A 19444-nucleotide genomic window follows, 5' to 3' on the forward strand; every position below is an offset into this window, starting at 1 on the left:
CTATTATTAATTTACAATTATTTAGCAGTTATTAGGGTGCCAATCAATCCAGGTTACTTCCATCCTCATTATGTGTTATATCTACTTATTTTCATATTCTTTCAAGGATAACATCTCAAATTATTTTACTTACTGCATCCAGGTTATTTACAAGTGTTTCATTACTCAAAAGAACAACTTATATGTGGCAGGAAAAGTTATTATGGTGCTTTGTTATGTTGTGCTTGGAGGTTAGTCTTGTTTGGTTCTAGTCAATTAATTAATGAAATTGGCATTTATGGATCTGTTTCCTTTTTCCCTAGTTCACCTCTTACTCTAGAGCTTATATAAAATAATATATATCTTACTCTAGCTTCTCATTCTTCTATTTCTGGTTAATTAACCGTCTTAGAAACGTCGATTTTTCTATGACGGTTTTTTTGAAACCGTCGTTGATGATGTTTGTTTTCAACAACATTAGCTATAAACACGGTTTGGAATCGTCGTTGAAAGCCATTTTTAATTGTCGTTAAATGGATTTTTTGTAGTTGTGATATAAATATATTCATCTTTATTTATTATCAATCAATTAATGAAATGTCTGAATTTTATCTTATTTTTCTTAATCTCTTTAGCTTTAGTAGTAGTCTTTTAGGTTAATTTCAAGTAGATAAAAAATTGTTTTCTATTAGGGCAACAATTGAGGTCGCAAAGACCCCCAAAACTTTGGAGATGCTTGTGATTGCAAACAATTAATTAAAATCTTGTTAGAGTAACACTTCTTTTAATACTTTATATTATTGGTTAAAATTTATTGAAAATCAAAACATCACCATAAAAACATATTAAATAAGTAGTAAGACTTATACAAAAATTTGTAATTTCTAATAAATTTCAATCAATAATAAAATGCGTAGTATATTAGCATTTCTTGGGTGAAATATATGTATATTTAGTAAATGATATTTTATTCAATCTATATATTTTTTGTAACGGTTAAGGAAAATTTCGTTAGTTGCAATGTACTAACTTCTTGAAACAAGAAGCTAATGCATGCCAAGGTGTTTCTTATTTATGATAGTTCTCTAAGTGCAAATCCACTAGCAGGTTTGATCCCAGCAGAGGTAGCAAACATCTCCCCTCTCCAAAGTTTGTGAGTTTATGATTATCCACCATATAATATATTGCTTATAAGTATTTCTCACCTCAAATAGATTTATAAATATTAGTTGTGAAATTTAACTTTAGCTGTATGTGAATAGGACCCTGGAATTCAATCAACTGTCTAGAAATCTTCCTCCTGAGCTTGGGAATCTTCCAAATCTTCAAAGATTGTATGACATTTATTTTACTTTCCATTTACATTTTCTTTAATTAGGAATTTGTTTTGGTCTTTTGCTTTCCATGATTTATTGATTTTTGCCCTAAAAATATCAAATATTGTCAGTGCTTATTGAATAGCAGTTTATTAGTTTAATTAGAATACCTTGGTTTCTCTTCATGATTTATTTTTGTTTTTAATATGTTTAGGCTACTTACCTCCAACAATTTTACTGGAGAATTACCCACAACCTTTCCAAGACTCACTACCTTGCAAGATGTGTAAGTTTCCCATTTTTGTTGCTTTTTATTACACTTATGTAAGGCAAGACTATCTAAAGTCTAAACAGTAGTTTGGAAGTTAGAAAGCTAGCTAGAAATTGAAAAATTAGCTTATTAAATTATAAGTATTTGATAAAATTAGCGGTTTACGTAGTTAAAAGTGTAAAATAACTCAAAAACAATAAAATCATGATTTATTTTAAAAAAAAAAAGATAAGGAGAAAATTTGATAAATATATTTAAGATAAAAATCGAAGAAAATATAAAAAAGGTTAAATTACTCATTTGATCTCTATAGTTTCACGATTCTTACATTTTTGGTCCTATAGTTTGAAAGTGATTTTTTTAGTCCCTATAGTTTACATTTCAATTCTCTTTTAGTCCTTATAGTTTTGAAAGTGGTTTTTTAATCCTTATAATTTGTATTTTAATTCTCTTTTAGTCCCTATAGTTTGAAAGTGGTATTTTTAGTCCTTATACTTTATATTTTAATTCTCTTTTAGTCCTTATTATCAAAATATGAGTAATATTATCAATTACAATTAACTACAAAAATATTAGCATGTAATTCGTAACTAATTTATCATAAGATAATTTATAATAAAAAAATAATTAATAATTTATAACTAATTTGTAGTTCATTATTTTTTATATTTTTTTGTAGTAAGGACTAAAAGGTAATTAAAATACAAATTATATGGACTAAAAATATCACTTTCAAACTATGTGGACTAAAAGATAATTAAAATAAAAACTACAAGGACTAAAAAGAACACTTTTAAACTACAGGGACTAAAAGAGAATTAAAATATAAACTATAGGAATTAAAAAAATCATTTTCAAACTATAGGGACTAAAAAGATAAGAATCATGAAACTATAGGAACCAAATGAATAATTTAATATATAAAAAACTAAAGGTTAGATGCTAGTGTTTTAAAAAATATTATTTGAAGTAATATTTTAAAAGATGTTATTTTAAGTAGCATTTCAAAAAATGCTAGAAATTACTAAAAAAGATTTGTTAGCAAACAGTCAAACCTGCTTTTCAGTCAATAAAAAAATTTAGAAACTAGCTAAAATATTTTTGCTAAATATAGCCTAAATTATATTGTTATTTTAAGTTCCATCTTTAGCTAGTAATTTTTCTTTGTTTCTTATCATCGAATTATGCTATGCAGTCGATTAGGCCACAACAAATTCTCTGGAAAGATACCTGATTTTGTTCAAAGCTAGACAAGTCTCCAGAAACTGTGAGAGTCCACTTTTTCTTTCTTTTTTATTGGCACCAATTTAACTGTCTACAGTTCTTGAATAACATAATATCTTAATTTGAACGATTTTTTTTTTTTTTTTTTGACAGAGTGATTCAAGGAACATAATTAAGTGGGCCAATTCCTTTTGGAATTTCACTACAAGAAAGTTTAACTGACTTGTATGTATGGTATCTTAATTATATAGTTATCTACATTTGAAAATTTAATTTAATTTTATATAGTTGTGTTTATCTATGCTTAAAATTTGACGTGCAAGAGAATTAGTGATCTAAATGGATCTGACTTTTTTCATTTTCCAACACTCAACAATATGACAAATTTGGAAATTTTGTGAGTTTATTGCTCCAACTTCTTAACTTCTTCATTTTGTGAGACAATGCCTCAATAAGGCAATTATTTCAGAACTGCGAAATTAAAAGACTGATTTCCTTTTGCTGTCTGTCTTATTATTTCACAGGATTTTGAGGAGTTGCAACATTAATGGGACAATACCAGAATATCTTGGGACTAATCTAGTATACAAACCTTGTAACTTCTGTTACTCTCCCAATAATATGCTTAACTGCAAGATAATGATGTTCTTGTATTACTTTTAACTTTCCATACTCATTTCGTTTATACCAATGCTCTAAGAAACATATTTACCTCGAGTTTATGACATTCTAGAATATTTTTTCTATGCTCTTTTCTTCAGCTTATTATGGATGTAATTGTTTTTTCAGAGAACTCAGCTTTAACAAATTAAGTGGTCAAATTCCAAGCAGCTTTGAATATGGCCTAAGAAAGACAGATTATATGTAAGTTTGTTATTTTCTTTTCTCTTAATCTAAAACTGGGCTTACATTTCCTGGAAGCCAAGTAGTTCAGTTTCATCTTGCAGCTGCAATATGATTCAATACTACTAGAATTTTTACCATGATACTGGGTTATCAATAAATCACAAGTTTTGCAGATGCATGATAATTTCTTGATATTCTTTTATGACTTAAATATGTTTGAAGTCCCTCATAAATGATTGGATTTTATTTTTAGTCCCAAATAAAATTTGTTGATGTTTTGAGTCTTTGATATATTACAACTTTTGTTTTGAGTCATTGTTGTCAGGGATGACGTGGTATTATCACAACTGTACCATTGATGATGTTTGAAAGATTAGTTTGAACGGTGACAGATCATCATTTAACTGATGACAGTTTTAAAATACAAATTTTCATATATTAGAGATTCAACAAAAAAAATTTTTATCGAGATCTATAACAAAATTCGGTTATTTATATGAGAACTTCAACATATTTAACCCTTCTTTAATTGTCGATATTTAACTGGAAATCTCCTCACGGGACCAATAACTGCCTGGACAGAGAAAGAAAAAAATGTGTAAGCATTATTTCAAATGCGATTTATATATGATATGTCTCGTTGAATTGAATAGTTGATGAGTTCTAACTATCTTAAGTAACTTGGTTTCCTGGAGTATTACCTCTTCATATATCATTTTTTCTTCATGAATACTATAATTGTACCTAGGACTACATGCTCAAGGATACTAAGTCCCTTGACTCATACCAACATGTATAGACAAGAATCTTTCAAATCGAACATAATTTTTTAAATAATCTTTTCTAAATCATTTTGGAAATTTTTTTCCTATGGAATTAGATTGTGCATTATTTTTAGTATTGTTTTTAACCAAAATAATTTTGTATTCTGGGGACATTTGAAAGAGCTTATGGGGAGATTATGACTACCATAAACTCCTGTTTTAAATACATTTCTTGGTGTACTTATCATAATAAGCTCTTTTTAGCTTGCTCCAATAAATATCACTATCAAATTTATGTCGTAAGCTCTCATGTGATAAGAGCTTATTAAATGAGTGCTTAATTAAACTATTTACCCAAACACACCCTTTGAGATGACTAATATCCATAGATTTCTTCTAGTTCTCAAAGAATTTCATGAAGTTTCTCTGTTATGCATCATGTTATATTTTCTGAATCAAATTTTATGATTTGAACCAGAGATCTCTCATACAATAACTTTACCATGGAAAACTCAGGGAAGCAGCCATGTCAACTGGGAAATGTGTAAGAATCCTTGCATATGAGAACATTTATTTGCGGCTTAAAGAACCTATCTGAGATGTTTCATGTATCTTTTGACATTTTCCTTTCAAGTGGTTATTTTATGTTTTACATGATGAGATCATGCTAAATAACTTTATCGCTTTCATCATTGTTTCAGAGGATCATTTCATGTCTAAAGAGCGTTGCATGTCCTAAAGGTAGTTTTCTTTTTCTCACAAACTTTCTGAAGACAATTAAAGTCTCACTAACCTTTATTTGTTTTCCATGCTTGAATATTACACTAAAAATGCTCACCCAGATAAAGTTAAAATATTCTAATAACAGAGATTTCAAATTGTTGGGTTATCGAGGGATAAACACCAGAGAGAGATCTTCATCAATGAAGCATGAACAATCACATAATTAAACTTGATACTATACTTAAATTCAAAACCTCTAGGTTATGGTTCATGGGTCTTTTCATCACATATATGGTGCTCAACCTTTTCATTCTTATATAATGTGGAACTTCACCTCACACTTGTATTCCAACACAAATTTCCATATTTTGCAAGACTATGAGTTAATCATTTGGATTTTGAACCACATAACAAGACACAATAGTACAAAATAAGACTTTGGAGTTTTTATGGTCTATAATCACAACAACTGGCTCGCTATCATCTAATCTTTTGCTTATGATGATAGTTCAAATATATCATATATGTTTAAACTCACTATTTTGCTTGACTCAGTATCATACTCTCTTCATATAAATTGTGGGGGGAAGCAAATAACAGTCAATGGAAATGGAACATATGATGATGATACAGATACAGCAGGACCAGCTAGATTCCACCTTGGTGGAAAAAAATGGGGATCTAGCAGCACTGGTCACTTCATGGATAATGACCGTGCAGAATATTCTATTTGGCTAAATCAATCGAAGCTTTTCATCATTGATGTTGAATTATACATGGATGCACGTGTTTCTCCCATTTCTCTTAATATGGATTTTTCCTGGGAAATGGAAACTACACAGTGAATTTACACTTTGCTTAGGTCATGTTCACTTATGATCGAACATATAACAACCTAGGAAGGCGCATATTTGTTGTCTACCTATATTTTCTCTCTGACAAGCAAGTATTTCATATACTTAAAAGGCCGTGGCCATGTTCAAATTTCAGATCTTCATTTTTTAAAAAGAAATTTGATTGGAGGTAGAATTGTTGTTCTTTTAATAATACATGTGAAATCACTAGAATAAACAGAATATCAGATAACAGTTGGGGAAATTTACCCACTTAGATTCTTCATTTATGAAGTCAATTAGTACAATTTATTAAAAAAAGATCTTAACATTGCATGCTTAAAATTGTAGCCATTATGAAGCATTAAGGCTGAGATTGGTTTCATGCAGGGAAATATGGTGCTGAAGGATTTCAATATTGCAGAAGAAGCAGGGGAGTTAATAAAGCAGTCACAAAATCATTCACCATTGTGATTAGTAGTAACACATTGGAAATCCGCTTATATTGGGCTGGAAAAGAGACAATTGGTATTCCATTTAAGTCCGTATATGGTCGTCTTATATCAGCTATACCTGTAAATCCCAGTTAGTTATACTTATCTTTAACTACTAATGGAGTGTTTGTTTCATAGATAACTTTTTTTGTCTTGGAAGTATTATTCCTGAAAATAAAACATGAGAATATTATTCTTAAGTATTTAATAAAAAATGTGTTGGTTAATTATAAAATTAGTTGGGAATATTCTTTATATTCCCAGGAACAATTAAAACATGCCATATAAGCTCGTATAACAATGTCTTCTATAACAATCAAGCAGACTTCATCCTTTCCTCAGAAAATGGAAGTAGCATGTCTGCAGGTTCCGTGGCTGCAATTGTGGCTGGTGTAGTAGTTTTTCTTGTGCTGGTATTTGGTATACTTTAGAGGAGAGGCTGTCTAGGACAGAATTTTTTTAGCAAAAGGTAATAATTACATGCATTTATTGATATAATGAAGATAAGCTTTGTGCTTAAAGTGACTTTTGATGTATAAAAATGAACTCTTGCATGTGATATTAATTTGAGCATGCACCTAAATTTAGGGTATGCAGTTAACCTTCAAAGCTTGTTAATCATCTTGGCAAGAAAAATGAATCAGCACGTGGACGGTTTAATAAAGAGTGACTAAATCCTCACTATATAAAGTGTGTGTATGAAAAATAAACTTCACACTTTATTATTATAAAATTTCAAAACAAAAGATAAAGTGCTTTTAATGCGTGAAAATTGAATTTTTAACACTAAAGTTTAGGTGGTTTAAATGCAAGTGGACAATTGAATTTTACTTGTTAGATGAAAACTATTTGAATGGATACATTGAAAATTATTTTGTTTCAATTTTCAAGAGAACTTATTTATTTTAGTTGGTGAAAATCTTCACCATAAATAGAGAAGAGAATTAGTGGAAAAGATACACATGAAAAGAGTGTGTGTGAGAAGAGAAATTGTAAAATAAAATCACTTTGTTCAGAGAAAAAACATCTTTGTGTGAATGTTATCATTTTAGGGTGAGTTACAATCTTGTAATCATTTTTGTGATAATGAAATACTTTTGAGATGATTCCATGGACGTAGACAAGAGGTATGGATTATTATTTTTTCTATAGTGTAATCTTTGTTGTGTTCACAAGATCCTTTGTGGGCATAGACAATTTTATTTCAGGGGAGTGTGGATTATCCAACAATTATTAATATATATTTTTTAATATAGATTGCAATCTTCACACATTTTTTTTATCACCAAACAAAATAAACATAATAGGACCACTAGGGATTCCCCAACACATAATGGTGATAAGTAACAAAGTGAATTCATAGATCAGGTAACCAAGAACTACATAGATTTACTAATTAATAACTCTAGATTATTTCAATCATTCACCAAGTACATCAACTTTCCACCTTTGGGAAATGTAGCACTTTATGTAATTAGCCACGGGTGATGATTTTTCTGTGGACAGTTGATCAAGTGTGCCAATGGTGAAAATAGTATTAATAATCTGGAACTTTCTCAACTATTAGAGATCTACAATCTTTCTTTGTTTGAATTTACAGAGCTAAAGGGTTTAAAACTGCAAATGGGTATATTTACCTTACGACAAATCAAAGCAGCAACAAACAACTTCAACAAAGCCAACAAAATTGGAGAAGGAGGGTTTGGTCCTGTGTACAAAGTATTTTGGACAGTATTAGCATATTCTGTCAATTTATCAAGCATCTATTAATTGAAGCTATTACTCTATGAGAAGAAAAAAAATTAAGGTTCCAACCCAGTAACTATGTTCCAATCCCCAATATACAGGGAAATTTATCAGATGGGACAATAATAGCAGTCAAGCAGCTTTCTTCAAAATCAAGGCAAGGGAACCGCGAGTTTCTAAACGAGTTAGGCATGATTTCAGCTTTGCAACACCCTTGTCTTGTTAAACTCTATGGCTGTTGTGTCGAGGGAGATCAGTTATTGTTGGTATATGATGAATATATGGAAAACAATAGCCTTGCTCGGACTTTGTTTGGTAATTCTTTCTTTCATATGTGGCTAGCTGCTTTCAGTTGTCACTTCTATGATATTCTCCATCTTCTAACTAATATACATGGCAACACAAAAATTTTGTGTAATTTCCATTTTTTCACTAATGATGGTCCAGCAGAATACCACATTAAATTGGATTGGCCAACAAGGCAAAAGATATGTGTTGGTATTGCTAGAGGTTTGACATACCTTCATGAGGAATCGAGATTGAAAATTGTCCATAGAGGGACATCAAGGCCACTAATGTGTTGCTTGATAAAAATCTAAACCCATGGATATCTGATTTTGGTTTAGCCAAGCTAGATGAAGAGGACAATACCCACATAAGCACCCGAATTGCTGGAACTTAGTGAGTTTCAATATTGGGATTTTTTTTCTGTACAAATATTTTGAATGATATGATTAGACTTTGATGAAATAAAGTAGAGATGTTATAAAATTTCATACCTTTCTGAATTGGATTTAGCCAACTAGTTAGAGAATAAAAATATTGAGTTTGAACAAGTCTGAGCATTTACTATGTTTCTACAATTAATGTAGCTGACAATTTGTATTGTGCAGTGGATACATGGCTCCTGAGTATACTATGCATGGATATTTGACAGACAAAGCAGATGTTTATAGCTTCGGAGTTGTTGTTGCCTTGGAAATTGTTAGTGGGCGGAGCAATATGATTCAACGGCAGAAAGAAGAAGCATTCCATCTTCTTGATTGGGTAAATACTTCCATAATGTGTTCACGAAAATGCTATTTTCCTTTAGCCATAGAGTATCTAATAGTGCTAGGGTGGTATATGTTTGGTATGTAAGAATATATAAGTAGTGTATATGAGTAACTATTACATGGTAAGATTTAATTTACTCATAATCTCATTTTATTTCATATGGTGGAAGTTGACCGCTTTAAGAGCACACTTTTCATAGTTACCATAATTATATCAAAATTGACTGCAGAATCGTACTAGTGACAAATGTTACATGGAATTCTATTCCCTTGGAGTGTCAAACTATGTTACTATGACTAGAAATTACACTAGAATCCAGCAGTTTGAATAGCTTCTTACTAAATTATATCGCAGATACGAGTTCTTTCAAACTATTATTATATCATTCTGTTTACCAGGCACATATGTTGAAAGGGTAAGGTAATCTGATCGAGCTAGTTGATAGAAGATTGGGTTTGGACTTCTACAAAAACGAGGTTACAGCGAGGATCAACGTGTCTCTTTTATGCACCAATGTCACAGCCTCCCTCAGGCCAACAATGTCCTTAGTGGTAAGCATGCTTGAAGGTAGATCTGTGGTTCAGGAGGTGTTTTCAGAGTCAAGTGAGGCATTGGATGAGAAGAAGTTGGAGGCGATGCGACAGCGTTACCAAGAGATAATAGAAGAAAATAAGTTAACTGAAAATAAGTTAACTGAGATTCAACGGATGACATATTGGCTGCTTCATCATCTGCAACAGATCTCTATCCTGTAAACATGAATTCTTACTGGGAGAAAAGGGGATGGTGAGAAACTGAGAAAGCAGATATTGCAACAATTTGTGTTATATGAATTACTTTGAATTCTCCTAGCTAATGTAATAATTGAGACTTGGTATTTAGACCCTAACATTTTAGTTCTCCTAGCTAAAGCAATTCACGGCTTTGGCACTCTACTTTGAAATTAATTTTTAAAAGCAATTCCTTAACCCTTGAAATTTGTGTTTTTGATCAATTACAAAAAAATAGACATCTTGAATTAAAACCAATCTTCCTTGATTTACTCATGACGACACTTGGTCATTCTAACACTTGGTTTACAAATCTTAACCAAATTAAATTTTTTCTCATTTTTTTTAAGGTAAGTTTAACGTTGATATACAAGAATCGAACCACAAAATGTTGCAAATAAAGTTTGTTAAAATCAAAATAGCAGGCAACGCATTTAAATCGTTACAAAGTGTCCACCATGTTATAGCAACATAACTCACAACACCCTGTTATCCCAAAACTATAGGCCATGTAATCTTAATTGTTTATCATATCATGCTCGGCCCAGTAATTGTTCTCCAATAAGAATGAGGATGATATACTGGAAATAAACTCAATTCTCCATATACTACATAACAGTCTGCATATATAACAATATAGCTATTTTCTACATTGCTTTACTAAAAAAATTACTTAAAAAAAGCAAACACACTGAATACAAAAGCAAAACATTCGATCAACCGGTATATCTTATACCTTAAAGGGCACATGACTAACAATATCATATGAGAAAAAAGATGAACTACGCATGTAACATGTTGGATAAAGAAAAGGATGGTTGAGAAGCATTGTAGCAGTCCATCTCTGCCTAGGATCCTTCACAAAACACTTGCTCAAGAAATTCGTGCAATCCCAACTCAGTCCATTGGGTATTTCAGGTGCTTCTTGAAGGACAACAAGCTTGAACATTATCTCCTTTTGGGTTCGCAGGTTCTTCCATGCACGGAATCCAGTGATCATCTCGATTACAATGCACCCAAGAGACCATATATCTAACGCTGGTTCAATCTGACCAACGACCGATTCTGGCGACATGTAAAAAGGTGTCCCTCTAAACTTGACCTTCCCATACTCAGCATTTGCATCTTCTCTAGTCTTGGACAACCCAAAATCAGCAATCTTCAGTTGATACCTTGCATGATCATCAGATGAAGGAAAGAGAAGGATGTTGTCCGGTTTGAGATCACAATGGACGACTCCTTTTCGATGAATGCAAGAAAGCCCTTTGAGAAGCATACGAGTGTAGACTCTTACTTCACTATCCGATATTGGCCCCTTCTTGTTTACTAAACCAAGAAGAGAACCATAAGGAGCACACTCCATGAAAAGATTGTATGTCACATAATTTCTCTCAACAGTGAATTGGTCAAAATAGCATTGAAGGATTTCCTTGCAACCCAAGAATGAGTCCAGTATTCTTTTTTCCTTCTGCATTGAAGCAATTGAGAAAGAGAAAGGGCTCGAACTCTTGACCGCTACAACCTTCTCATTGCATTCTTGTGGAAGAGCAACAGTAGCAAGATAAACCGTAGCATAAGAACCCTTCCCTAAAATTGCCAACTTCTTCCACGCAGCCATGGATAGCTTTTTTTCTTTTATTTTATGAGGAATTTGCATGTATAGATGATCAACCTTCTGTTCTTTGAATATATATATAACACTGTAACACAGCTTCCGTTCGTGGTGATCAAATCTGGTAAATCTTAATTTGGATATGATTTTGCAATCATATAAGTATGAGATTAATTACTGATCTGAAAAAGATTGTACATGATTTATACCAAAAATATATGATAAGATATGGTTATCATTAATTGTCTTATCCCAAAAACAGTTAAATCTTAATTTAATCTAATGATCACTTTATTGGTGGGTGAATCTTGTAAATCTTTGGATTCAATTTTGAAATTAGGCAATTAAAAGATTATGCTTGACGCCCTTCTTGTCCTATGATTGATTTTGAATTCTTTTTCCTTCTACTATGTCTGAGTAAGTCCCAGGGAGAGAATTGAAAATAAAAAGCGTGTGTATTATTGTGTACCTGAAATGGAACAAAATTAAAAAATGTATTATATTATTATTTAAAAAATTTGCGTAAAAAGTATTTCATTTTTCTTATTAAAAAATATATTTCATTAATTGAATAGTATTTTGATTTTAAACATTATATAGAAGAAAGAAAGACTAGTTAAATATAATAAAATGAAACAAATCTCAATAGATTTAATTTAATTTAACATGATCTAAACGACGGTGATTAATATTTTCATTTTATTTTCTCATATTCTATTTTTTTCATCTTTGATGCCGAAAAAACAAAGCATGGAATGAATAAGTGTAATTTACTAAATTGTTCTAGATACAGAAGTTTAGGTGAGTTAGATACCGATAAATTGTCAGGTTTAGTAGTTAGAACAAACCTCAAGACTTAAAAAATGGTTAAGTACTCACTGTATTACTCACCAGTAAGGTTTTTACATCGACAACCTTATCAACTGGATTAATATTTGTTGGTCATAAGTGTAATCTTTTTTGTCCCTAAAAAAAGTATAATCTTTTACAATAAACCTGAAAATATCATATAATAATCGAAAATATAACTAAACTCAATAGCTTGCATTAATTGAATTATTGATTTCAAAAAGATATATCTTTTTTTTACCCGAATAGTCTCTATCATTTCTGGAGGAAATATTTTATTGGAATTTATATGAGAGTACAATTAAAAATTATAAAAAAAAATGTATTTCTTTGCATTTTAATAAAAAAAAAGTTATCTTTTAATTATACTTCCTTAGCCAATGATCTAAGGGTGTTAGGACACTAATTAGCTTTTAATTTTTTTAGGTGAATAAAAAAATGAGAGAACAATCTCTCTTTGAATCATGATATTAATTTACACTTTTCAATCAAACTTTTTATTATTTTTTAACATCTATATATGTTAAAAAATATTGAGAGAAAAAATTATATACTAAAATTTTTACATTATTATCCAATCACAAGTCATCATATATATAATAAGTTTTATTTTATAATAATTATCTTAAAAAATCATACCAACAACTATGTAATAAGTTTTACAATAAGTTTATTGATTTTTATAGTAATTACCTTAAAAATTATATCAATAATTATTTGTGATTGAATTTACACCATGACATTAATGACAATTTTTTATACTAATTAAATTAGGTAAGCATTTCAGATTACATAAGTATATGGTAACAATATATACGCTTAATTATTGTAGTTCACTATGAGATTTATTTGAGCTCAAATCTAATGGATATTTTGATGACCACCTCAATATTATTTTTTGAAATTGAATTTAGTAGATCTGTCATGGAATTTATTAATTATTGGAACAACTGAATATTTATACATAACTCAAAAGATGCCAATTTAAATTACATAAAGATAAATCGTATAATTTTATAAAAACAATATTAAGGAAAATTTACAGCTTGAATTTCTGTAAAGGTAAATTCAAAAACATGTTATCATTATAACAACTATCTTCTACTTTTTTTTAAAAAAAATATTAATAAAATGTAGAAAATATTAAAAAGAAATATAAGTAATAGACTCCTATGCGATAAAATTAAATGACAAACAAAACATGATTAATTCAGGTAGATTAAAAAGTATACATTAAAAGAGGAAGAATAATATTCATGTATGACACAAATGAAGAATATCTAAGGTTTAAAAAATAAGCTAAATTTCAACCAAATTTCGAGCTGGCCCCTGCTACCGCGATGCCATTCCTAATTGTATTGCTGAAAGTTTGAATAGTAATATGATACAAGTTCGTTTTCATATAGATAAAAAAAAAGAGCTAAATTTACTACAAGAATTTTCCTATATATATTTACGGGCCCTACAAATAAGGCGTTGATTCGAGTAGTATTAAACTTAATCTCCTTAAATAAGATCTTGAGTAACCTTACAAATAAAAAAAAATGTAATTAGAAAGGAAGACTTCACTTAAGGTGATTGATCAGATTCTTCAACGGACATTAATCATCAGCAAAACTGATATTATTTTGTACCAATGTCATTGATACTTTTAGGACATATTACAATTTTGTTTTTTGGTGAATAAGACATTACAATTTGTGATAGAGGATGAATGGAGAAGGTCAAAAGGATGAAGTGAAAGGAGAAATTGTTCCATTCATTTGGTATGTAAACATAGGAATGAAACATAATACAAGATGATGGATCATGATCCATTTTCCTCCCCCAAATTTTGAGTCTACTTTACCGAACAAAACTTTTATATTTTAAAATAATTATTTTATCTTTATAAATTATACTTGGAGTCAGAAATCTTTGTAAAAAGACCATTTTACCCTTCCTTTGGCTTTGTTTCTGAATCTAACAAACAATCCAAAACCTACAAAATCATGGATGAATCTTTCATATTTAAACAACAACATTAGTAAATGTACAATATATATAGAGCAACTAGATTTAAGGGTAGTTTATAAGAAAACTATTATAATTAAAAGATAAGTGCTAACAATTTAATCCCAAAAATAACTGAAATTTGGCACTTATCAACTCCCCCGAACCTAGAATCTTGCTTGTCCTCAATCAAAGTAAAGAAAAATTACAAATAACAATAGTATAATTATAAAATAAATATGCTTAAAAAATTATGAACATGCTTTGTAAAAAATCAATCCCTAAATTGATCAGAACAACATTTTTCAAAATGCAACAATGAGAAATGAAAGCACAATTATGGAATTCACAGAACCAAAGCTGAGATTAAGATCAATTCGCATTTTGTTTCTAAAGAACATCAGAGGAAACACTGGATGCATTCAAACAGAGAAAAACCTTTCAAAGGTGTATAATTCTCACAGAGGCAAGTGTTTCATCTTAATTCCAATCACTGATATGTCATAAATCAATTTTGCAAGTGATTTCTCATCAAATCAAAGATAATTTGCATAATCATCATGAATCAATAGGCCTTTTAAGGTTGGGCCTGGTTTTGAAGAAAATATTAGTTTTTCTAGATATTCAACATACTTTGAGAATAGGAGAATAGACATAAAAATCTAGCTAGTAACTTAAATGAATGATCACTTCCTATCCCTTTTTCGTTTCAACCAAGTTATCACTTCTTTCTATTCGGATATTTACAACAACTCTGATAAAATGTACATGATTTAGACATTTATTTATCCACAAAGAACTTGCTTTACTTTTTCGTTTTCTTTTTCTTTTCTTTTCTTTTCTATTTTTCTTTTCTTTTTTGTTTTCCCTTAATACCCATATTAAAAATAGAGTATTTACATCACATTAGCCACCAAATGATAGAAATCCCCAACAAAACACCTTTGCTCTCCTAACCTAGGGTAAGGTAGGAAACTTTTATCCTAGGTTACTATTCCAAAAATATCAAGTGTTTGGCTCAAAGGGCTTGCAAATGGCAAAAATAATATACATTGGGATAGTTTTTTGGCCAATGGCTTAAAATGTAAAGAAAGAAAGCCTAAATCATATCTATGAATCATATGTTATGACAATTAGAAATTCATGCAAAACCAATTGTTGAGCATATCAATGAGGACACTCAATGTAAAATTTGTGGTTGTATACAGTCACTAAAGCTTAAGGCCTGTTTCCATATTCAAATCAAATCAGTGTTTCGAAAGTTGCTTTTTTTATCAAGTCCATGCAAAAACATATGAATTCATTTGGGTTTTGGGAAAGTCCTTCATTGTTTTTCATTCTCAATGTTTTCAAAACAATTCTTTTGTTGTGTTCTGATTGAAAAATAAGTTTCAAAAATACTGGTTGTTGATTCTTTTCAAAGCATGTTATATTCAAGAAAAAAAAATTTGCTTAAGTCCCAAAAAGAGTTATAATCTATAACTATACTAATAGAATATCAAAGCACACGTAAGTTTTTTAAAAAATTCAAAACAATAAATAAGGTAATAAAGTACTGAAATTTAATGCAAAGCGATAAATAAACATAAAGACAACTTCACGAATTTTCAAAGATCATGGTTGAGGAGCTCAATCTCCTTGATGATCATGGTTGAGGAGCTCAGTCTCCTCCAATGAAATAATCAACAGGATCTACCATGTCTTCATCCTCCTATTGAAAAATAGGTCAGTCCCCAGGCCATGCAATGATAGCTCTAACAAAATAGATTAGAAATTCAAAAACATAATTCGTGAATAAAGACTCAAAAGTAAGTTTCAGACATATAAGACATAAGATTAAAGTAACACAAAATTAAGACAAAGTTTAAAAACACTGGATTGCCTCCCAGGAGCGCTTCTTAAACGTCTTTTAAGCTGGATGTTATTGTTGTGGCTGAGGCTTCACTATTTCATCATCCATAATTCTTTTCTTCTTCATAAGCAAATCCTTCATGAATTTAGCATATGTTGGCATATGCTCTAACGCCTCATAAGAAGGAATATTAATCTGTAGTTGTTTAAAAATATCTATAAAACACTTGTACTACCTTTCCTTATCTTTCTATGATGGAGCATGCGGATAAGGAAGATGCTCAATTGGTGGATGGTTTACTATAGCTTTACCTTTATTAGTGGTTTGTTCATTTGATTTCTTCTTCTCTTCTTCACTTACCACTTTTTCACTAGTCATCACTTCATCTTTTTTTCTAGTTTTCTTCTTCAACTCCTTCTTTATTCTTTTTCTCATCATTATCCTTCAAACCAACCACACTCCTCCACCTTGTTGTAATTTAATTACAATGTTCCTTTGGGTTGACTTGTGTGATTGCTGAGAAAAATCCACTTCCATGCTCAGACAACTGTTTTGCCGGTTGTCCAACATGAACTTCTAGAATTTTGATAAAAGCATTAGTTTTCTTCTAGTTTGAGATGGATACCAACATAAAATGTGTTAAAGTATCTTCCATTTTGGACATTCTATCTGGCTGAGCTTGTTGTTGTGGACCCTTATTTGAAGAACCTCCATACGAGTTGTTAGAAGGACTTGCAAAAGAAGTGTTATTTGGACCAGAATATGCATTATTGTGTGGTCTCCAACCATAAGGCTGACTTGAACCTGAACCACCTCTATAGCCTTGGTATCTTCCTTGAAAGTTTTGTTGAGGTTTGGCTTGGTTCTACAAATAATGGGCCTCCTCTTCTTGTTGTCCATCACTAGTTGTTAAACAGTGGCCATTCTGATGGTTACCACCACAAAAATCACATCTCAAAATTTGTTGAACTTGGTGAGCTTGATGTGTTTTATGTGGTCCACCTTGGTGATATTGCCTAGGAAGTTGGCCTATCTACTTTGTTAAGGCCTTAATTTGTTGTGTCAAGAGTTTGTTTTGAGCTAGAATTGCACTTTGAGTGTCCAACTCCATTATACCTTTTCTTTGAGTCGGAGCTCTATCACGATGACTTTGATAATCACTGGTTGCTATGGAGTCAATGATTACAATAGCTTCCTCCGGACTCTTGGACATCATAGTGCTTCCAGTTGAGGCATCAAGAATTATCTTGGTTTGAGGTTTCAAACCACTATAGAAGATATACAACTGTGCAGCATCATCAAAGTTATGGTTTGGCACCTCCACAACAAAGATCTCTCCCACATCTCATAAAGAAGTTCGTCAGATCCTTGGGAAAAATTCGCGATGACGGATTTTGCATTGATAAATCTTGATGGAGGAAAGAACCTTGCTATGAATTTTTCCTCCACCTCTTCCTAAATGTTGAGGCTTTTATTTGAATGTGATTGGAGCCATGTTTTTGCCTTACATGCTAATGAAAATGGAAAAGCTATAAGGTAGACAAATTCAGCATCTTCATCAGAAACTCCCATAGTATTGCATAGTTCCATGAAGGTAGACAAATGTGTGTATGGATCCTCATGATCCATTCCAACAAAGGGCTGTGAGCCAATTAGACTAAGTATTGTTGGCTTTAATTCCACGACCTTGTTTCTGAAAAGAGGAATGACTATGCTGCTGTAATGCTTTGGTAATTGTTGATAAGCATAGTCACCAAGAGTCCTCCTTGGTGGACTATTTCCTTCTCCTCCTCGATTAGCCGTGTTATTTTCTACAAGTGGCTTATTAGTTGAAAGATAATCAGAAGAAGAAGACTTATCCAGTGTTTTAGTGGTTGCTTGTTTCTTTTTCTTCCTATTCTTCCTTTCAGTCTTGGTAATTTATGGATCAAATGGCGATTTATTTGCAAGAAATTTACCTCGCAAAAAGGAAAATAAAACACACTACATCAACCTGTAAGCTCCAAGGTTAGTGTGTTGAACAAGTGGCCTCAATAACTTAAGAGGGGGTGAATTAAGTTTTAAAATTTTGCCACTAACAAATTTTAAACCCCTTTTAAATGATATATGATAGGCTCAGAATGCAAAAGAAGAAGTAGCAATTATATTAATCAATGTTCTTAATACGTGCAAGACAAAATCAGTTGCAATAAAAAAAAAATAAGATAAGGGAAGAGAGAATTGCAAACTCGATTTATACTGGTTCAACCACTTCCCTTGCCTATGCCCAATCCTCAAGTAACTCACTTGAGATTTTCCACTATCCTTGTAAATCCTTTACAATCTTTGAACACACCTTAGGATCCCTCACCCTTGTGTTCAATTTTCTCACACAGCAAGAGACAAATTGTCTCTTAATTACGACTGAGTTTTATAAGAGATGAACAGATTGATTTCTCTCCTTTAGAGTAGATTATACAATTTGAGGATCCTAGAAGAATTATCAATAATTTTGCAAGTGTTTGACCAAAGTTGTTTAGAGAGATTTTGATAATTAAGTTCTCTGAAAATGCTCTCTCTATTTTTTTCGAAGTAAGGACACACATATATATAGGCCAATTGTGCCTATTTAAAATAGTTTGAAGAGATATGTATTTGCAAAAAGTTTTTCTGAAACTTGTTCATTGGTAATCGATTACACAGACCAAAATTCAAATAAGTTTGTGTTGTTATTCCACTAGTTCAAAATTTCAAAAAGTCATGTTCACAATTTCTCTAGTAATCGATTACAGGAACCTAATAATCGATTACCAGTTCAAAAAGATATTATTTGAACTGATTTAACTTTGATAAAGGAATTTTGATAAAAGACTTTGAGGCCTAACTATAGCAATGAGATTCTTTTAACAAATTGACTAAGTCCTTATCTTAGATTTTCTTGATCTTGTTTGTTGACTTGAATCAATTTGTGCTCATCAAATAAACTTTTTGGCATCATCAAACCTGCATGATATATATTCACATAGTGAAAATAAATTTCAGAGAAAATTTATACAAAATCAAAATAAAAGAAATAATTACAAAGGAAAATAGCCTATAAAACTTAAAGTTTAAATTTGAAAGAACTAGGGGGATGAC

The 19444-nt window shown here is 30.9% G+C and overlaps 1 protein-coding gene and 1 pseudogene across 1 annotated transcript; one reads left to right on the top strand and one right to left on the bottom strand.

Annotated features, from left to right (window-relative positions):
- The first annotated feature begins 1028 nt into the window (after positions 1 to 1028).
- On the top strand, positions 1029 to 10042 carry LOC100797478 (probable leucine-rich repeat receptor-like serine/threonine-protein kinase At3g14840; annotated as a pseudogene).
- Positions 10043 to 10752: 710 nt separating this feature from the next.
- Positions 10753 to 11640, bottom strand: LOC102664043 (mitogen-activated protein kinase kinase kinase 20). The gene has a single exon (XM_006582608.1). It carries the CDS (start codon positions 11638 to 11640, stop codon positions 10753 to 10755), a length of 888 nt encoding a protein of 295 aa, XP_006582671.1.
- Positions 11641 to 19444: the final 7804 nt, after the last annotated feature.

The sequence above is a fragment of the Glycine max genome, chromosome 6 (genome assembly GCF_000004515.6).
Source record: "Glycine max cultivar Williams 82 chromosome 6, Glycine_max_v4.0, whole genome shotgun sequence".
NCBI classification, from domain to species: domain Eukaryota; kingdom Viridiplantae; phylum Streptophyta; class Magnoliopsida; order Fabales; family Fabaceae; genus Glycine; species Glycine max.

What these genes read in the sequence shown, in the direction of transcription:
- LOC102664043 (XM_006582608.1), bottom strand. Translation starts at nt 11,640, where the DNA reads ATGGCTGCGTGGAAGAAGTTGGCAATTTTAGGGAAGGGTTCTTATGCT.